This window comes from Bacillus rossius, chromosome 2, assembly GCF_032445375.1.
Source record: "Bacillus rossius redtenbacheri isolate Brsri chromosome 2, Brsri_v3, whole genome shotgun sequence".
Classification (NCBI taxonomy): Eukaryota; Metazoa; Arthropoda; class Insecta; order Phasmatodea; family Bacillidae; genus Bacillus; species Bacillus rossius.
The window spans coordinates 123,213,122-123,235,998 of record NC_086331.1 but is presented as its reverse complement, the minus strand read 5'-3'; the positions used below and the strand labels follow the sequence as shown (position 1 = coordinate 123,235,998).

The 22,877-nt window shown below is 38.8% G+C and overlaps 1 protein-coding gene across 1 annotated transcript in view; it reads left to right on the top strand.

The window, feature by feature from the left end:
- The first annotated feature begins 13,352 nt into the window (after positions 1-13,352).
- The window catches only part of LOC134529744 (cullin-2), a 115,037-nt gene continuing 105,512 nt past the window's right edge, over positions 13,353-22,877 (top strand). Inside the window, exons 1-2 of the mRNA XM_063364137.1 lie at positions 13,353-13,582; positions 22,290-22,437. Coding sequence (XP_063220207.1) covers positions 22,319-22,437 — 119 coding nt within the window. The 5' untranslated portion in view covers positions 13,353-13,582; positions 22,290-22,318. The remainder of the gene's footprint in view (positions 13,583-22,289; positions 22,438-22,877) is intronic.

Below are 22,877 nucleotides of genomic sequence, written 5' to 3'. Positions count from 1 at the left end.
ATACAAAAAAAAGGGGGGGGGGTTTGTCAATACAGTCGCTTAACGGACGATAATTTTACGTGAAAAAGGAACAACATAGGGTTGCCAACCGTCCCGTATTGTACGGGATTTCCCGTATTCTGTGATTAAAAGAATTATCCCGTAAGTAGACAGGACGGGGTGTGATATTTCCTGTATCTTGTTTAAAGTTCAATTCACTGACGCCGACCGCCAATGCTCCTCTATGTCGCATAGACTGCTATGCCTCATCAACGTCTCGTAAAAATGTGTGCACCGAACGCGCTCGTGCGCGCAGCAAAGGGTAGTGCGTGCGACAAGGTAAACGTCATGCAACGAGTGCTGCGCCGGTGGAAGGATCCGGCCGGGTGTGGCATATCCTTCCGCCGCACTACAACAAATTATTTTAATTGTATTTTTCCACAGAGTTATATTAAACATTATTTTTCATTAATTAATAATTCAGTCCTGTCAAAATTATGTCTCACTGTGCGTTTTGTCCCGAACCTGGCCGGTTCAGTTTCCCGCGAAATTCACACGTTTCCGCGGGAGAGCAGGCGGGGGAGGGGGGTCGCGCGCGGCAATATAGGCAGTGTCCTTCGAGAGCTCAACCAGGCCGGCAGCCTGCGCGCAACGCGGAACCTTCAACCTTTGCTTTCACCGACATGTAGTTATCAATAGTGTAATATCTTTTCAACCATTTACGTACAGTTCCGCGGTCAGCCTCAATTTACCATTTAATTAAATCAGTGCTCCAAGATGAGTGTTCTACGTCATACGTAAGTACTGTGGGGAGTTTATGTGAATTTACGTCGGCGCTTCACGCCCCAACCTAGCCTACAGGTTACATAGTTTTGGCCCGCACGGGGCAGCCAGCAGGCGACGCGTGCCGTCGAACATAATAACGATTCAGTCCCTGGGACATATCTAGACATCACGTAGAGTCGCCGGAGACTCGGGCCTACGTGCCACTAGCCCAGTTTATTAAGTGTTAGATAATACTGAAGTGTATTGTTCGTCAAGATATCGTGCGCCATGTCAGAGTGTATTTTTGTAACTATCGCATCACGTGTACAAGTCCGCCCCTCACGCGCATTAAAATCACGAGCCGCCACTGAGGAAGTGAGCTGCGCGTGTGACTAGTCGCGTCGGGCAAACCATTACGGCCAGAACGGGCAGCACCATGTATTGGGCTAAGCTGTATTAAATTCACCAACTATCTTTCAGAAACTTTGTGTTATTCTTCAGGCATCCCGAGTGGCCATAACAGCTCGGGGGGCCCTACTGCGTTAACCCCTACCTCTGGCCACAAGGCCGAACCTTCCCTGAGATCACGAACCCGAGCAAAAATCATGTCTAAATAGTCAGAGGTAGCGGGGACGGCGTCATCACACACCTGCATAAAATTGAAAAAGTATTTTCCCACCTGCGCCGCACCACCTGTTATATGTATGGCGACATTGCGAGGCTCTGTTTACTCCGCAGTTCACTGGCCACCAAATAGATCATGTAGACTCCGACAGGTGGCATCACTCGTCCGCGCTAAGTCTGTTATTTTTAAGATGATATTGTGTTGAGTTGAAAACGGATAAAGTTGAGTAAATCGGGTAAAGTTGAGTTGAAAAAATGTTCGATTCGCCACCGCGAAAAAAGAAATGGATGTGCGTCTATTTAGTTCGACGGGAACATAACTATAAGTGGCTAACATGTAGTGATAATAGTTACAAAGCCAAATGTGTACTTTGCAAAAGAGAGTTTTCAATAGCAAACAGCGGCGAAAACAATGTAAAACAGCATTATTCAATATAGTTACAGAGAAACACAGTTCAACAAGCAATTGCGAGTGAAAAAATTAAGATAAACAGTTATTTAGTAAAACAAGGCACTAGCGATCAAAATTCTGTTGTAGCATCTGAACTAGCTCTATGTTATCACAATACCAAGCTTGGTTAAAGTTGATGTCGTCCAGCCCAAGGCCACCCCAAAGCCAGACCTGCAACCGCCAGTATCCGACCTCGCTAACGGAACTCACCCTGAGCCATGGCTCACCCTAGTCAGGCGAGCCTTCGATGCCAAGGTAGAATCAAGGGCCATATCTAATTAATTAAACACCTCGACCCCAATTCATTAATAATAATACCTATTTAATAGTAACTCCACTATTAATTAATACCCCCGCCCAAGGAATGTGCGAAGCAGGATTGCCCGAGTAACTCACGTGTGAACTTACCTTAATAAGTTTGTGAGTGCCTCCTTTGCGGCTTTCGAACTTAATTAATTATAGTGTTGTGTTAATGTAAATATTACCTCCCTGTTTTTTATGTGTGACTAGCCACTGGAGCAGTAAGCAAGGGACGAACAGTCTCTGGTGTGACTCTTAATATTTAAACTTAATTTACGTAAATTTGATAACCATAATTATTAAAGAGTATTTACCAATCAGATAAATAATTAAATTAATGTGTGAATTTAGAGCTGTTTTCAGCTTATAATTCAAATAATGTCCGAATAATGGAACTTTAGCAACTTTGGCGCTATAGAATGCTGAGACCTTCCTCGCACCAAGGGCAAATGCCAGTACCTAGCGACTCGCGGACTGGGGCGGACGTGCGTTCCATGGCGAGCCATCATCCTTTGTCCACAATGAACAGTACTTCTGGTAATTTTAGTCATGCAACCCAAACCTATTTTATTCGTTACGTTAAATCCCCGTGCGTCCCCTGTCTTTTTACGGTGTAGGGCCTAATACAGCCGCTTAATTTTTAAACTCCCCGCAAGAGACATTACGCTGGGTAGTCTACTTTACAGCACGGGCAGACTCCCGCTACCCATGAACTTTCGTTTCCATCAGCCGGGGTTTCGGGTGCGATTCCCACGGCGAGTCTAAGGAGCTGTACGTGCAAATTAAGGGTGTTTTCCAGGAGGGCGCCAGGCTAGCTCTGTCGTCTAACCGTGAGTGGATCGATCGGCCCCAGCATGTCACCTAGACTCGGTGGCTTGACTTGGCGTTACGTGAAACTATATGCTAATGAGGTCGGGTGCACTTCCTATACAGCGTAAGGGGCTGATGCTTAACTACAAACAAGAAAACACACATTGGACTCTCGTGAAACGTGGTTACACGTATTTATTATTGAACAGGCGTTACACGATTCTACAGGCGCGCTGATCGATCAGCGCTTGGGTGGAAATTGGTACACGCTGACGTCGTCCGACCGAAGGCCACCCTAAAGCCCGACCTGCAACCGCCAGTATCCGACCCCGCTAACAGAACGCACCCCTAGCCATGGCCCACCCGAGTCAGGCGAGCGCCGCGGGACTTAGGTATAATCAACGCCAATGACTTAATCGGCAAGACAACCCGAGACCCGTACATTGTAAATTCAATACACATGAAAGGATACGCCACTTTTAATTAACAACCCCGTGCAAGGGAAGTGCGACGTAGGAGTGCCCCGGTCACTCGCGTGTGGTTTTTTAGTAAAACAGTTGTGAGTGCTCCCCTTGCGGATTCAGCCTGATTTCAATAACGTAGTATGTGACTTAATTAAAACCGCCCCAAATTATCATTTATCATTCGCGACTGGAGCAGTCACCAAGCGACGAACAGTCTCCAGTGTGACTCTGATTATTTAAACTTATTTCATATAAACTTTTTTCATCTAATTTCTAAAACGTATATATATTGAGTTAATTATTAATTTTTATTGTGTGAAATTAGAACCACTTACATTTTGTTATTAATATAATATTTTACGAATAACGGAACTTTAGAAAGTCTGGCGCGACATGATGCTCACCCCTCCCCTCGCGCAGGGCCAGATTCCAGTACAGTGCGACTCGTGGACCAGGACGGACGCACGTCCCATGGGAGCCATCATCCTTTGTCTTCACTGAACTTCCTTCTGGTAACTATAGTCAAACTTCAAAACCTTTTTTAATTACTCACCGTGCGCGCCCGGTCCTTTTCCGGTGTAGGGCATATCCCAGCCGCGTAAACATAACACGCCCCGCACCACGCATTACGCGGGGCAGTGCAATAAACGGCACGGGCCGACTCCCGCCATACCAGACTTTCAGTTAACTGCCAAGTGCACAGGCACTGGCAACATATAATCGAAGACTTTAATTAATTTAATAGCGAGCCGCTGTCCACACAGGTGGGCCCACGCGTCGCCATTCACAAATTATGGGATTGGCCGACTCCAATCAAACTCTGCCCCTCAACCTTGACTGGCGTGAGGACGTAATTTAAGTGATGGTGCGTCAGAGCGCCCAGTGTTTAATGATAGTGTACTTTATGTAGGGAAATCGTGTGACTGTAACTGCAAGTGTATTTTCCAATGTTAATTAAACGTCCACTCCGCACACTCCGTGCGCGACAAGTAAACGACAGTGCAAAACCATGTATGTTATTTGTGAACCTCCCCAATCCAGTTAGGGATCAGCACCTATGCTGTGTAGGGCCAGTAGTGCAGCAGGCATTAGGAATCCCTAACATCACGACCACCGCCGCCTTTCCTAGTGGGCCAAGCAGGGGCCTTCATACCTCACGACCCACCTCGTGGCTAACCACCGAGTTAGCCTGGCGCCCTCCCGGACACGTTTCTCCGGAAGAAAACAGCCTTCCCGTTAGGAACCCCGCCGAGTCTCGAACGCGAGGACCCGCGCGACGGCAATGCAAAAACATAACACTACACTACACTCGTGATAAAAATTGATTAGCTCTCCCTACGGTAGTCCTTCGTGGGGGAAGTAATAGTGTTGCTGCTTGGAGATGGCCAAACCCGTACGTGAATGTTAACAGTAGGCAATTACGATTCGCTTAGCGAATCGAAGCACTAAAATTGTTCAGGGAAAACTCGGTGAAGCCAGCAGGCGTTTGCGCGGCTGCATTAACGAAAGATTGTTTGACTGATGTCTGCCAGGTCCGTAAGTGGCTGTGCTTAAGAGTGCGTGATACATGTGGTTCCGAGCAGCAAAAGAGACATTTGCGGCGGAGCAGATTCTGTATATACCATGACATAAATTGGATTTCGGCAAAATATTATTTAAAGAGTAAGGATGGATCTTAAAAATGTTATTACTCGAAATTTCGGTATGCGTCTTATTTTATTAACTAACTAGTCAGTGATAACGTCACGGGACTGCCTCTGCGGCCGAGCTGCTCTTCATCAGCATTCGTTATACCGCTAGACTTTTCTCAGTTTTACGTATCTTTTCGGGACTTTAGCTGTATACGTCATAGGCCGTGTATGTGCCTCTTCGAACCGCCGAACCCTCTCGGTCAGCACGTGTATTTGCTGGACCTTTTCCGCTTACGTGACGGGCCTCGTACGCGCTGTGTATCAGTACGGAACTTTTGTAACCGGTACGATCTGCTACGGAGTTACCTTGTCTGTCGTTTCGGGTCGCATCTTGAGGACGAGACTTATTTCCGGGAGTCCGGGTCACGGCGTGGAAGATTCTCGTTCCGCGACGTGCCGTCCAGGCTGCGGCAGGATTTCTTTACGGAATAAAAAGAAGCTCGTGAAAACGGACATCATCGCATTATTGTTGGTACTACCTACCGCTTCCCCTACCTACGTAACGTTTCCTCCAGGTCCCGTATTATCCGGTCCCGGCCACGTTGGCCTGAACTCATTTCCTCACCGATGAGAGCTACATGGGCAAAACAGGACTTTTCGCAGACAGGAAATATTAGGGACCATTGGACAAGGGAGGTCTATATATATATATATATATATATAGTGCTCAATAACCAAGAGTAAATTTACTTTGGTTAAGTTAGTGAACCTATGAATGCCTATGGAAAAAAATGCTACCTAACATGAACGAAAAAAATATTACGTAAAACATAATTTTTCACTCAAATTAATTACATGTTTCAATATTAATTTTCGATGGGCTCTTTCGTGGGCATCTTTATTGGAAGGCCGCGGTGTGCTAGGGTTGATGGCAGTCGCTCATTAGCTGTTATAGTCTCTGTATCATATTTAGATAAACGGTAGATTCAATTACAGAACAGCCACTGAGCGACAGGCAGCTTAATTATACACAACATACATTTATAAAAGTTAACTTAAAGTTAAAATTTAAGTATGGATATTTGGATTTACAGAAAATATAGAAACTATTATCTAGGTCCTTTGCGGGGAAAAAAAAGACAAATTCTTGTTTGACTTTTCTTAAAATCAAAACGTAAGACAACACGGACTTCGCGTTTTTTTTTTAAACTTCGAAACGAAATTTGGAGAAACAATTAACAAATTTTCATTTAGAAAATGGTAAACTAGCAAACTGATGAGGATAATATTTCCTGGAGTAATTCAGCTTCAGTTGCCTGAGCCAGTACCTAGTAATTCGGGTGCCGGAACGCCGGCCATACAGAGCGGAAAACTGTTCCAGGCTATCAGGACGCGCCATTGGTATTAACGCCACCTCGCGCGATAAGAGCAGAAAATTTGAGGTAAAGCCGATATTTTGTAATGCGAAAAGTGCCGAGATCGCCGATTTTTCAGAATTGAATATATGGTATATTCTCAAACTATTAACAAATTATGTTGTGTTTTATTCTCTACAAATCAACGGTATATTTGTTACAAAACACGAGTCAGAAACGTCAAGTGTATTAAAAAAGGTATAAATAAGAAGTTTCGTTCTGCAGTTGTCAGGCAGATGACAATACTAAACTATTAGGTATGTAGTGTAGACTTGTATCTAAAGTTCATTTTTTTTTCGCTTGCAGTAAAATGTAAAATAAATATGAGTGAAATTTTACTTTGTAATATTTTATGTACCAGAACTGTTGAACGGTTTTTATTTAAACGAAGTGGTGTTGTATCAAACAGTAACATCCACGAAGCGTAAAGGTTATAAAATGGATGCCGAAACAGTTAAGCATAAAATCGGCGTTCCTTTAAACGAAAAAAAAAGATCTATCCGCTCTGTCTGGTTTGTATGAAACGGGCGTGATAGTCCAGTGTTGTCTTGAGCTTCTCAGCACATCACAAAGCAGTTGCCTCGGCTGCTTCAGCTGACTCATCCCACCCTATCAGCCGTCCTTCATTTGTCTTTCTATTTCACTCCACTACCCCCCCCCCCCCCCTTCCGTCCCACACCGTGGAATCCCGTTTTCCTACTAGTTCACGGGATTTCCACATGATGACACACCGTACGCTCTTCTGGCCGAATGCAACGCTATTTTACGAGGAAAAAATGAACCACTTCAACTGACCGCGCGCGAGAAAATATTATCTCCCTCGCACACTTAAGGCGGCCTTAAGACAGGAAAGTAGCGACGGCCAGGTTAATCCCTGCACCGGAAAAAATACCGACCCAGTGTCGCGTTGGGAGTTGCGTTGAAAAAGGTTTTGGTTATGATTATAGTTACCAGTCGTGAAGAATCATAGAGACAAAGATTGAAGGCTCCCCACGGTACGCGCACGTCCGCTCCTGGCCGCGAGCTGATCAGAACTGCTGAGGGGTTGGCGTGCGGAGGAGGGACAATTCCTCCGTGAGCCAAGCTACGAGCGACAAAGAACTTTACTGTTATTCGGTTTAAACTTTAATACTTGATCTCTAAACATACATGGCCCTTTCTTAATTAATTATTCATGCATGAATTATTTTAATAATTATTGATTAGCTCTTTAATTACAAATATTGAAAATTAATATTTGAAAACAAGTGTGTCAAGTTAATGACTGTTACTAAACTCTAAAACACACTGATTTTACGTGTGCTTGTGGATTTGTTCCAGGTATTGTTCCGGTACTTTGTGGATTTCTTAATTGGAGGCTCTGAGCCAAGACGAAAGTTAAACGCATTCGTTAAACACACTTTCCTTAAGGGAGTTGCACTTATGTCTTACGACGCACATTCCTAAACACAATTGATTAACTCGGTTTGACTTGATCAGTGTACTGTTTAATTAATTGGTGCACTGTCGCCGGATAGTAATAACACTACACTATGTATGGCCCTGGGAGTACTTGGGTTACGCCGCTCGTTTGATCTGGGTGGACACTTGGCGAGGAGTGCGTTCCGCTAGTAGGAGCCAGTACTGTGGGCTGAGGCCGGGCTAATGGCCTTCGGTCGGTACGACGTCATGCTAATACAGTGATTGATGAGTGTATTGTAATGTATGCAGCAGTTCTGCCAGAAATGTTTGCAGTATTTGTCAAAACTGGATTTAAAATATTTGTAAGACAAAAACACTACGAGTTTTTTAGAATTACTGGACCACTGTGTAGTGGGCTTATATCCTGACATGTCCCGACAACAGTGTCCTATGTTCCCAGTCATCACTATCAAACAGCTCCTGTAAGCAGGCAGTCCGTCAGGCAAAGAGAGACTGTAGCCTGTTCTCTTGATAGGCAGGGCAACAAGGAAGAGGATAGAGAAAATGTCCTAAAGCATAATCCTCGAGTGGGTTCTCAAGGGGAACATCAATATAGGGGAAAAGAGATGCTACAGCATAATCCCAAAGGCCACCCTACAGAAAAGAAGGGAACAGAATAGAGCAGAAATCACCACACAGAATTCTACATTTCAGCTGACTTGTATAGTGCAAGCCAAGCTTATATACAAGTCGGTTACATTATCATTACAGTCAATATTTACAGATTTAGCCTTTGCAGCATGTTCTATAATATGTATCTGTCTGTCCTGATAACATTCTGATTTCTGAAACTCGGGATGCTCCCAACACGAGCAGAAGCCCACTCCTTCCCTGAGTAATGCCACAATGAATCCCAATTATTTACATTCTGCAGCAGACACCATCTATTGGCGCCGGGTGCATCACCATCTTACAGGATAACTAGCTTAAGCATAGATATTAGGAAAAATTACCGTGCAGTGTCGGGGCAGCCATTTTGGTTTCAGGGATGAGCATGCAGCACTCGCACAAGGGGGCCGAGGCCAAATGCAGGACACGACAACCCCAACATCCACTGCCTCCTAAAAGACTTGGTGATTCTTACCATCTTAACAGCATTTTTTTTGAGGACATATTCTTGCTTAAGAAAATTAAAATTAAATTTCCAGAATACCACATCTCAGGACATACTGAATGTATTGGCCTTACTTAATGTTTACTACAATATTCACATCAACTCGGAGAATGTAATTTCTGTATTTGCCAAAATAAAAATTTAATAATTCTTCTGTAAATAGTTTATTTTATTTTAAAAAAATATATATAATATAATAAAAATTAATTTTTACCATTTATGGAGTTTTCCTTTAAAACTATGGATCACCAACTCACACCCCCATCATCCGGGGAAATTCTTGGTAGGCTTATGCTCTACCCCATCTTAAACAGGTGAAACTTCCTGTAAAACAGGCATATGGCCTTACCAACACCTGATCCGCCATATAGTATTGCATCCTTCATCTGTTTGGGCCCAAGCATTTAAGACACACTTACATCGGCTCCAAATGGTTCAAAACTAATGCCTGCAAATCGTGACAAATATGCCAATGTACTGCCCTACTGTCAACTTGCATGCACAACCAAAATACTATACACTCTTGGTGCACTTGGTATAATTATCCGAAAAATTCTAGACAAACTGTGCGACACACACATACCCAAAAAATCTCCGAACTAGGTGTATATGACCCGAATGAAATATAAATATACAAATGCCTGTGAACCATTCTGGGCCACCATCTGCCTTGATTGATTACAGAGTAGTTGTCCTCTGCCCCAACAAACATATAAAAAATCACACAAATAAATACACCATACAGCACAGTTGTTCCTCCACTACATCATAAATTAATGCGAAAAAAAAATCTTTATTCAGGAGCTGACAGTCTCAGAAGGCCAAGGCAATTTTTCTAACCTAACAATAGCCACTTACAGGCCATAAGTAAAACTGCAGGTCTGTCCTGGCATAAAGGAGTCTGAAGCATCAGCTCGTGCATGTGACTACACACATGATGTTCTCAAGATAGGGTCATATACCAGATGGACAGGGCAATTTCTCTAACCGACTGACAGCCACATACAGGATACAAGTTAAACTGCAGCTCCGTTCTGGCTTGAAGAGACCTGTTTCGTCAGTGTTTGGATGTGAAAATACAAACACACATGCCACAATAATCCACTCAATGGAGCACACAATGCTCTTAATATTGTAAAATAATAATTTTTTCTATGTCTTCAAATTTGTCTTATAATTGCTTGTATTTCTAAAAATGTTTAATGCATTTCAGATTCAGAGATGTGAGCTGTAATCTATAGGTGGGTAGGTCATTTCTGTTACTTACCACCAGGGCCGTAGGTTGTCCTGTGTCACTGATAACAAACTCTAATATTATCCTGCATAATCTTCACAAAGCTGTTATTTCGCTTACACAATAACGTACTTTACTGCTTCTAAATCATGTTTCAATAATGTTGTAACATTTTTCAACTCGCAACTTTCGCACAAGTTTTCTCAACACTCTCTTCATCTCTGTTGTAATCCCTGTGACGTTGATGTCGGCCGACCGAAGGCCACCCCAAAGCCCGACCTGCAACCGCCAGTATACGTTCCCGCTAACGAAACGCACCCCTAGCCACGGCCCACCCGAGGCAGGCGAGCCACCAGCAGACAAGGTAGAACCCGGCCCCATAATAAACAGACCGACATTACAGTCGATCACTTTGATAAAACACACACAGAATATAAACAACATTACGTATAAGTTAAATGTTCGCTTAATGAAAGTGCGATGTAGGAGTGCCCGGGCACTCACGTGTGAAAATGTGTCGATACGTGTGTGAGTGTTCCCCTGGCGGTCTTCTACCTAGATTAGTTAAGTATTTCATGTGACATAATTATTACCCCCCTGTGTTTCGTTATTACCCCCCCTGTGTTTCGTTATTACCCCCCACTACCCCCCAACATAACAGTTCGGCAAGAGACGAACAGTCTCTGGTGTGACGTATAGTTTAAAAAACATAATTCGTAAACATACTAACTCTAAATTGTAGAAGGGGTGAGTAATGTTAATTTAGCCTTAATAATTAATGTAGGAATTTAGCGCCCTTAAAATCTCTTGTTAACTTGTTAAATTGGAAAATAACGTAATGAGGTCAACCCTGGCGCGAGGACACCGAGCCTCGGCCGGACGCCATGACAAAACGGCAGTTCAGCGCGACTCGCGGACCGGGGCGGACGCACGTCCCATTGAGAGACATCATCCATTGTCTGCATTGAACTCACTTCTGGTAATTATGGTCACTTCCTCGAAACCTCTTTTTATTAATCTCTCCGTGCGTACCCGGTCAAAATTTTCGGTCCAGGACTTAATCCGGCCGTGTAAACTTTAAAACCCCCTGCACCACACTTGGTCCACGGGGTGGTTTTCAGTATACGGCACGGGCCGCCTCCCGAATCACAGAACTTGAATTAAAGCCAGTCGCCCCGGCGCTGACAACACCCCGTAAGGGAACTTGGACGAATTTAGTTGCGGTCCGCGCTCCACTACAGTGGATGCGAACACCACCTCGAGACATAGATATACAGGATTGGCCGCCTCCAATAGTCCTCGCCCCCCTTTTGTGTAACCATGCTCAGAACCGCCTAGTGCCATGCTAATACGTAAAATTTTAGTAATTTTGTGCGACGCCTTGAACCTGGAACATTCTTGAGTAAACTTGTGCAACGCGCCACCACGTAACATTTTTGTAAACTTGTGCCACGCCTTCATTACGTAACTTTTCAGAATAACTTTGTGTAATTGTGTAACTTATGTATTGTGTGACGTCACCCTCTGTACGACGTGGTGTGTAATCCACGGTATTACACCAAGCCCACAGTCGCATGAATAAACGACGCACGTCATTTGCCGCATTAATTCAGCACCTAATCAATTAACCATACAAGTCCCAACCACCACCAAGTAGGGAATCCCTCATATCCCACGCAACACCGCCGACGGTCCTAGTGGGCCACGCAGGGGCAACCGATCTAACGACCCACCTATCGACTAGAAATAGAGCTAGTCTGGCGCCCACCCGGAAACACTTCATCGACAACAGCCATTCCCGCTAGGAGCCGCACCGGGACTCGAGCCCGAGACCCCGGACGACAGCACTTTTTAATTTGACTCTTTAGCTGGGTTTACGATTGATTTCCTTAAGAATTTTAACTTAACATCGAGCACACGATTATGTCAAAACTACTTTTCCCAGTTTATGATTGACGTAGAAGTCGTTAATTTCAACCAATCACAGCACAAAACACATGATCGGCCATTGTTCGAAATGGAGAAGCAGGTTTGAAATAGGTTATTGATAAATGGGATAACTATCAAATTATGTTGCATAAGAATGTTCACTCATGTCTAAATTAATTCGTAATTAGAAATATACGAATTATAACCAAAAATATTGCCTTTCTCGGTCCAATACCAAGACATAAACTTTCGGCTGAAAGGTTCCAGTTTATTGTGATTGGTCGTTTCCCTTAAGTCTTAACAAAAAATATAAAATATATCCATTTCTGTTAAGTCTTAAGTAAGTCATCATATGGTTCGCACACGACCCATCAAAATTCACACTCGACAATAATAAACCATTCCACTAGATTACATATAGTCATATGGTAAGTACACGACTAAGTCTTAATTCTTAATTCTTTATTTTCAATCATAAACCCACCTTTACTATTTCTGGGTGTGCCCATGGCAACAATTGCTGCCATGTTACTAGATAACCTTCCTACAGCCACGATACATGCGACTATTAAACAATAAAACCCCTACTTAAAGTGTACCTATAAGGCTTGGCCTGAATCATATCCATACTCTAACCGAATTTAGTTTATAAAATTCATTGCAGAGGGCCCATATAACTGTGAAGGTGCTCTTATTTTTTTCCTAACCTAACTAAAAACTAAGTGTACCTGGGAGGGGTCGGGTTAGGTAGGTGATTAAATGCATTCCAGGCCGAAGTCTATATGCTCTACTTTATGATGGGTTAAGCCATGCTGGAATGGTAACATGATTTATGTGCTAGGAGGGAATTGGCCAGCCATGCTGCGATTAGCGCCATGACAAACTTCCCTTACTTTATTTATTAAAAAAACTAGATATATTTGGCTCTTGCTGGAAAAGCGGGATATGGAGGATCAAAAGAATAAAATAATATCGGGAAAAATGTATGAGTGGACATAAGTGATTTAATTATGAACATATTTTTTTGATTTGTTTTTCTTTTTACCACTTAAATCATTTTTTGATGTTTAGGAACATGATGAAATTTTAGTAAACAGAAAAAAAAAACGCCTGCTTTTTGTGGCAAAACGAGAACTAATTCTTTGTCTGCTATTTTTCAATACAGCTGTTATTGCTTTGTCATGTTACTAATGTTGTAGTATAAACATCTATGAATTTAATGTTTTGTCTAGTGTGGTGAAGAAATGAACCATACTTCAAAATATGATGTTCTATTTCTGTCTAAAGTCCTAGTTTCAGTTGCATAATTGATTTGTTTGTTATATTATGTGGTTGCTTTGGGAATTTACATTTAGGGAGTTTTCTCTTTAACAGTGGGCTAATGTTGTTGTTTCTCTTACTTCAAGTGAGTATTTTTTTATATTTTAATTTCAATAACCAATGGGGGCGACTAAATATTAATTATAATTGTTATTGCATGTATTGATATTTACAATTTTTTTGAGAACTCATACAATACTTAATTTTTTACTTAATGCGGAATTAATATTCGCGAATTTAGTGATATACTTGCTGATAGGTTATAACCTAATTGATGATACCCAACAACTTCAAATAGTTACCTAAGCCCATTATAAAGCTAATTTAGTGTTATGGGTGAAGGTAATGTCGCTTTATTTTCCAAAAAAGATAGTTTAATGGTTATAAGTTTTCCTAACATTTTTTTAGTGGGTGGGGGTTTAATAGTAAAGTAAATTTTTGAATAAACTGTTTTGATGAATGCTGTAACGAAAGCTAACAAGCCAGCTTTTGAATATATTTACACAAATATTTCCATAAGGTTGGGCTACAATTGATTCCTTTATTTTCATATGGATAGTTGCAGCAGTAAGTATGCTACATTCACGACATACAATGAGCACATTGGTCTTTCTACACAGAACTTAAAATAAACCATATTTGAGTGATTATCAAGGAAAGTGTTGAATCCATAAATAATTAAAAGTTAGTGTGAAAATGCAGTTCTTTACATCGTGACACTTTTTTAATAATAGAATAAGTTTGTGAGAACCTTTGCTTTGGTTAGGTGTGGGACTTAATTACATATTATGTATTTATTACACATTTAATACATTTTTTTAAATGTAACTGAACTAGCCTAATGAAAATTCCAACGAATTTAATTGCCTTCCATATAGACCTGTTTATTAGGTATAGGTTTTTATTTAATACAGTTAGTATAAATAGGTTAGTTCTAAATTGGAATTCCTGCAAGTTTGGAAACTAAATACGTGGCAAAAAAAAGTAGAGGAATGAATGACATCATAGGAGTAGGTGAATGAGAGCATTTAAATACATTAGTTTTTTATACTTTTATATCAGTGTAGTAAAGAATAATGATGTCTGATTGTTTTTGAAGTTTGTAGTAGAAATGGAAGGTAAGATCGCATGGGTTATGTGAAATGTAAGTTGATAGAGTTAAGAAAATTTATGTAATATAAAGAAATATAGGCAGTGAATTAATGGAAATTGTAAATAAACTATGTAATATTTGTATCGGGTCACCCAAGTACCTGAGTTTATACTGTGCATCCAAAACCAAGCGTCAACCCTTGACAGGGATGTATGAAGGTGCAGAGCGCTGACTTGTTATGTGCAGTAGCATGTAACTTAATGAAAAAAAGGAATTCTCATTATGTTTGTTACACGTGATGTGGTGCGTTAGTCAGGTATGATATTACTGCACGTGCAATGGTGTGGACCAAGTGAGGAATATAAATGTTAGGGTAGAGAATAGTAAATACAGAATTTTTGGTGTATTTTATTTTACGAAATATTAGTTTTTGGGTATTGTTGAACAATGTTTTTTTCCCAGTAAATTAATAATAAAATTTTGAAAATACTTTTTTTGAACATTTAAGGTAGGTCCTTTATTTACCCGGTAAACTGTTTTCTGTGTTTCTTAATTCCTACTGTTTTCTGAGAAATTATCGTTTGTAGGTCACATTAGATAGCCTACGCAATGAAGAGGCCGTCCCTATGTTTTGCTTACATTGTGTTGCCTGTCCTGTGGTTTTTCCATATGTTAGAATGTGTATTTTTACATTTGGATATTATATAACACAATAGAACATAAATAATAACAAAAAAAAATAAAAAATGTAATTCCATATTGCACATCCAAACCCAAACGTTAACCATTGATGCAAATTTTTCTTTAACCGAATGGAGGCGCGAAGCGCTGACTTGTTTACATTCCATTGAGGCACAATATCCAAATACAAAATATACACATTCTTACGTAAGAAAAACCACAGGATCTGCAATGCATTAAAGCACAAAATCATTGTGGCTGCGTCATTGTACAAGCTTTGTAATGTAAACAATAAACAGTAATTTCCCAGAAATCAGTAGGAATTTATTAACACTGTTTTCAAGGTGAAACAAGGAATGTCTGTAGTTCTGAAAAACCATTTTCAGAATTTCATTATTTATTATTTTATTTACGGGAAAGCTGTGACGTAAGAAAATTACAGATGACAGTTCTGCCTGGTCCAGTATATATATTGTGATGTCTATGGGATTAAGATATAGACTAGTCCTGTATATAAACTTTCTTTCCACGCTGAGAGTGAAAGGTAATGTTTACTCAGTTAATTTAGAACACAGTATATTTGATAGGCTGCTTAACAAGTCTTCATAAGACTTATTTTGGACTGTTAATTACATGTAGTTAGTACTGTAAAAAAAAAAAAAGAAATATAGTTTCACAAAATGTAGCCTCAGTATTGCAAAAATCTTAGAAAAGATCTAAAAGGACTTTTACATATTTAAGAAGAGAACACCAGCTCTTAGGTATTTCTCCAATTTTTAATGGCTTAGTGTGTTGGTTACGGTGATCCAAAGAATGTTAAAGAGTACAAATTTGAATGAAATAATTTTTATGAAAATATCTTATTAAACTATCTACTATAAAATCAGCGGTTAACATAATTTATGAATTTCAAAATTGACATGCTTAGAGCTGTATTTTTATAGTGTATAACTAAATATTTAATAGAAAATTAGGTGAAATTTTCTGTTTTACAATTTTGGTTTTAATTAAACACCCTAGGGAGACTTCTGTTGTGAGAGTCCTTTTGTGTCTTTTTAAGGAAATAGATTTGTCAGTTCTTAGACATGTTCCAAAGGTAGAGTAGGTTCACTTAAATGAGATGTTACTAGATTACATTCCTGTGTTATGATTTATCTACCCCATGCCAGCTGCAGGGTGGACAGGAGATGGCTCGAGGACACAGGTTAGCAATTATTGACACGAAACTTTAAGCAACTGCGGTTTGAAGAGAACCCAGCGATTTCGGGAAGTTAAAGGGTGAGTATCCTTCGGGAGGAACTTGAACCTACTATGCAAAAAAAAGTGCATAGAAATTAAAAGAGGCAAAAGAACAAAAACACAAAGGGGACCAAAATGTTAAAATTTTGGAAAAAAAATAGGCTTGATGGTTCACACTTACTGCTTTGGGGGGGAAGAAGTGGAGAGTTTAGTCCGGAAATCCATTAAGGCAGAGACACACCAAAAGAAAAACACCACTACACAATTTTATCGACGAAATTGTGAGAAAAAAATATTGGAAACTAATTCTCAAATGATTACATCTTGTGATTGATGGCAAATGCAGAACAGGCTGCAGAACATGGAAGTGCGAAGTAAAACAGTAACGTATGCTTGCCGACGCAATACTCTTAAGAAAGGGCGGAACACATACTTAGTTAAATGCCCTCGCAGGGGTGGGAGAAAGAACCCCCTGTAGGTAGTAGTTGACCAGATGGCCTGAAGAAGGCACATGCAGCGCAGAATAGAGGCAAAGGGGCCTAAAATTGGTTGCCATGAAGTGGCCGAGAGATGGCGTATCAGGTTCAAAAGTAAGCATAAAGGCAGGGCCAAGTAGTCTTGACTTTGCCCAACAGAGGGTGCACAGTGGCCGTGTGGAGCAACAAGGGCTGCAGAGTGTATCTGGTGGAAAGAGGAGGTGGTAATGTTAGATTGACCAACAGGTGTCTCGGGGCTGCAGAAGCTAATTCTCGTTTTGACTGTTCGAGAAAAGCCAAGAAAGAGGGTAGGTGGTAGGGGAAGAAAATGCCGGCATGGTACTACAATGGCGGTTCTCTCGGTAGGGAGCTGTGTCGGAACATAACGCTGGTATTCTACTGGATGTGCTAAACTTGTGGGCAAGAGGCACTGCAGTGCATCTGAAGGCGTGATATCTGAGACTGTACATGCGGCCAGGCAGAGAGAATTTGAAGCGTTGCTATCACACCGTTGTTCTGATGCTCAGTATTGAATAACTAGCAATGGTCTAGCCGCTTGTGGAAAGGTAAAGTTAAAATGACCACACAGAATTCAATAATCAAATGGTTTTATATTATGCCCCGTGGAAAAGCATAATCTAAATGTCTTTAAAATGTACTTAATAAAAAAAATTTAATTGTGCCATGAAAATAGCTAATTTGCTGCACATGCTCCCCTGTTTAAAGGCAGAGCCCAGGGTCAGAGACAAACAAAAAATAGATTAGGCTCATAACCTTACTACCCAGGTAGAAATACAATTAAGATAAAAAAATAGAGATGAATAATAACTTAAGTATGGACAAACTTATAACTAGATTGGCACCACTTAATACTAAACAACTTCAAATGCTAGCAGTACAATGGGTTTTTTGAATCTTAAAACTATGACCTAGTGTTTTTGGTGGGGTGTTAAACATTCTTTTCATATTTAGGCATGCAGATACTTAGTAAGACTCCTTAAAAAAATTAGCAGGAGAAATGCATGACCTATCTCATGTCAGGATGCCTTATTTTTAGTGGAAGATGTGAGTACTTGTCATATACTCATCAGAATTTGGGTCTGATAAAGCCACTGTAACTGGTGTCAAAATGCATACCAGTAGCATGGTGTGTCCAGTTTTGGAATGTGAAAACTGACGTACAAAATCAGTAAAACGTTTTTGCATTTGCGACGATAAGCTATATCATAAGACAAGAAGCCGTACTGGGTGTTCTGGTCAGGTTTGTCAATTTATTGAATATTCAATTATATTTTCTGTGGTTTTAAAAATATGAGTGAATTAGCAAAAGTTATTTGTTTTTCAGAAAGACTCAGTGTTATCTCAAAATATGTATGTCATATATGCAAAAATTACCATAGCCATGTTTTGTACAAAGTTACATTTTTTCCGTCATAGCTTACAATATTTGTGTTATTTCCATTTCTTTGCATTTACAAATGTTGATTTTGTCACATGTTTTCACTATAATAAAGAAAATAATTTTTTTCTCAAAAATGCAACATTCTGAACTTAATTGTAACTATGTGAACCTTTATAGCATTTTCTTGAGAATACAGATGCAATTAACTTTTTTTGATTATCATGCAAAATAAAAATTTATAAATGGAATGTCTTTGACTGAGAGCACTTTCCACTCATACTATAGGTCAGTTTTTTGGTCTTAAAAATTATTTTATCGCATTAATGTCAGCTTTAACTGCAAGAGTAAAGATTAGACTTCAAATAACCAGCAATAGAAGATTTCATATTCATAAATAAATTAACAGTGAACTGGGCAATAAAAAAAAAGTTTAAAAAAAAAACCTGAATGGCGCCCTAAATCATTGTGTCCAACAATAAAAAAGTCCTTTGAAAAATTTGTGGGATTTTGGAGCAGAACCTTATTTTACTTGGTTAGTGGTATTTGAAATGTTTGGGTTAGTGAGACTGAAGGACTTGAACTGCTATAGGAAAATCAGTGAAAAAGCACAACACAAAATCTGGAGGATCCACTTTAAGAGTTTTGTCAGAGAGGTTCTCGCACATTCAATATTTTGGGAGCCGCAAATGTGTTTGATTTGAAATTTGAGAGGATAAATTTTGGTAATCCAGAGTCCAAGTTTTCGTAACTTGTTTCTAAGATAAATTCTCAGTGGCCTAAAAATTTTCTGCATTTATTTATGCCAAAGACTATGGCCAAACATTCTCATATACTGATAGTTTTTTTTTATGAGTGAGGGTTGGTGAAGTGAAGGCAATCGGTTGGCGACAATTGTCAAACTCTTGGAACAATACCACTTTTACTGCTATGCTAGATGCATCTGTCTATAAAATAAATGGCATAGTGTAATCGGCCATGTGTAATACTGGAGGACTGCCAATTTTCTGTTTTAAAAATTGGAAAGTGTTTTCTTTTGAACCTTTATGGAAAAAAGGTCTTTTTTTCTATATTTTTTGCTTATAAGTCAAAGCAAAAGTATGGAAATAACCTCTATGATATTAATTTAGAAAAAAATTCAATGTATCTGAAAAGTAAAGTGGCATTTATGTGTTAAATAGATATGAAAGAAGTTCGGTTAAATATAGGTGGAATGAAATTTTTTACGTATGCTGTAAATTAGACATTGCTCATAACAGTTTCCTCAGCTATGCCTTTGCAAAGGCCTTTAAATATATTCATATAAGTTCTTGTAGGCAATGAAAGGAAACAAATATCTAGTTTCCAGTCACTTCAATGTATCAAACAATTAAAAAAAAAAAAACACAAAACCACATAGGAAGTTGTGGTGTTTGGATGGCAATTTAAAAAAGCTGAGACATTTTTAAGTTACCAAACGAGTAATCAAATAAATTTCTGAGTTCCGATATTGCTGCTTGTATAAGACTGATTCCAGCACAACGGTTGGTTTGCTACCTGTCCTTGCTTGCCGCTAATTCAGTTAATCTTAAAGAAACTTATGAAAACTTGAAAAAAATGTTTTGGAGAAAATAAAATACGCCGAACACAAATGATTAGTTTGCAGTGATTTAAAAATCATATGCATGCTTCTTGGTCAACAGCAAGGCTACACAAAATTCTCCTGTTATATTTGTGAATGCGACAGTAGAGCAAGAAATTTACATTGGAAAAAAACTGATTGGAAAATTAGAATGGAATTGAAAGTTGGAGTAAAAAATGTCATCAATCCGAGCTTGATGGATCCTGAAAAAATATTGCTTCCACAACTTCACATCAAACTTGGTTTGACAGTTCGTAAAGGCATTACCACAAGATGGAAATACTTTCAAGTATCCTTGTTCATGTTTCACTAGCTTATCTGATGCGAAGTTGAAAGAGGGAATATTTACGGGACCTGATATCAGGAAACTGATTAGGGATACAGAATTTGAAAAAGTGATGACAACCTTGGAACGAAATGCCTGGCTTGGCTTTAAAAATGTAGTATCTAAGTTTCTAGGCAACACAAAAGATCCTACGTATAAAAATATTGTCTAGGAAATGTTAAACGCCTATAAAAATTTAGGCTGTAATATGAGTCTGAAAATTCCTTTTTTGATTGTTTTCCAAAAAATATAGGCGACTTCAGTGAAGAACAAGGTAAACGGTTTCATCAGGACATAAAAGAGATGGAAAGAATATATCAAGGCCGTTGGGACGTTAATATGATGGCGGACTATTGCTGGATGATACACAGAGATGAAATAAAAAATCATAAACGAAAACCATTAAAACGCAGCTTTTTTTCAAAAAGAAAACATTATTAATTGTTTTCTTCATGTATACCTTTATGTTGTATTTTAATAGCTATGGACTCAATAAAAGTTTATAAAATATTCTAAAATGATTCTCATTCATTTTATTAAATTTTTGTTTTGTTCTTTTTCGTATTCAAATACTATATCATATAAATCTGATAAATGTGACGTATATATCATATGAATACCGTTTTCTATTACTTTTAAGACAATTAAAACAAATATTAACCATTAAAAAAAAAAAACTTTAAAAAAAAAATTCACATAACTGTGTTATTTTTTGACTACAAGCACTGCACAAAATTTATTTTCACATCTTATACACAAAAACATATGAGTTTAAGCTAAATAACCAGAGACTGTGAACTAAAAAAGATGTGTTTTAAGGGTTATCAGTGTTTTTAAAATAAATGAAGTTGATTTTTGCATTGTAGATGTTATGGGTAAAGTATTGTGGCATAGGTTATTCTGTTGAAGCGTCAATACCTGCTAGTATGAAGGATTGGGTAGCAGTTTTATTGGGAACCTTCAGCAGAACCTGTACGAAACCTTTCCTCATGGGATATGGGGTGTAGCTGTTGTTAACTAGCTTTTAAATGGTGCCTGTAATGTGGTAAAATGATAGTGAAGTTATAGCAGAGCTCAGTGTTTTAAAATGACAATTATGGCATCCTTAAGCTTTTTGATTCTGCAAATTGCTGTAGCTCTAGCTACTTAAATTGGTTGAAGACTATTTTGTACTTGGGCATGTTTGTATGTGATTATTGGCTCAAGTATTGGTTTACATATATTTTCTCAAAGTATGTTTCAAAAAACTTGTGTTTATTGATGGTGTTTCCTTCATGAGTTAGATAAACATTTTATTTGAAAGCTTTCTTTTTTATTTTTAAATTATTCCAAATTTTTCTATTGCTGCTGTAGTATCAATAATTAGGACACAAAATTGTGTGTATATAATTTTTATCCTGATGTTTAAATATTTGATTGGGGTAGTTTATTTTTTATTTTAAAACCACAGAACTTCTGAAAATAGTGTGACTGAATTTCATTATAGGCACCTTTGTACTTCAGATTTTTAAAGAAGCTACTGGTGCAAGCCCACACTAGTAGGAACATCATATATAAGTTTATGGATGTTATTTGTTTTATCATTTATAATTTTCCTTTATGTATGCTTGATTTAATGATAACTTTTACAAGTTCAGAAAAAATGTTAAATGATTATGACACCTTGAAGTCAATGTCAATGAATGATACCAGTAAACCTTGTGGATATTATTTAAAAAATAATTATTTGAGATAGTAATGTTGTTAATTGGATTCTGAATTTTTGCAACTGGTATTGCAGTTAGCACATTTTAAATTTCTTTAAAGTGTTTACTTGGTTGCTGTTTTGGCATTATGTACTAGATTTAAGTGGCCAGTGTTTATGTATTTTCTTTTTATAAATAATTATGTTTGTTTTGTTAATTTGTCTGTTAATTAGTTTATCTCAGCAGGTTCTTATTTAAAAATTTGTCTTGCAGGTTTGTTGAGTTTATTTGGGGCTGCTGCTATGTCTCTGAAACCCAAGAGAGTAAATTTCAATGAAACTTGGAGTGTTATTCAAGCAACAATTCAAGATGTAATTACACTTAGGCATGTACCAAGGTCTGCTTGGAATGATCGTTTCAGGTAATTTTTTCAGTGCCGTTAGTTCATTTAATTTGTACTGTTGGTTTCACACCACATACCTGTATATAGAAATAGTTAGTTGTATATTATCTGTAAATCAAAAATTTATGCTTTTAGTATATATATGCCTGTAGTCATATAAAGTTGTATACAGTAAAACCCTGTTAAAGACATTTTTCAAGGGACTGGATGATAAAAACTTCTAAACAAGGAAAACATGGGAAATAGTACAGATCAGTTGCTACATAAAAATAAAATAATTAAAATGACATAGGGCCTACTTAGGTTATGCACTGTTTGTTCAGCTTTCTCTTTTAAAATTCGTCCATTTGTGGGGATTCCATTACCACAAATATTTGTTGTTGGTTAAAAGCTTCACATTACTTTTAAATGTTTATTATTGAAATACCTAAGTAATTTTTCAAAATATTGAATTACCT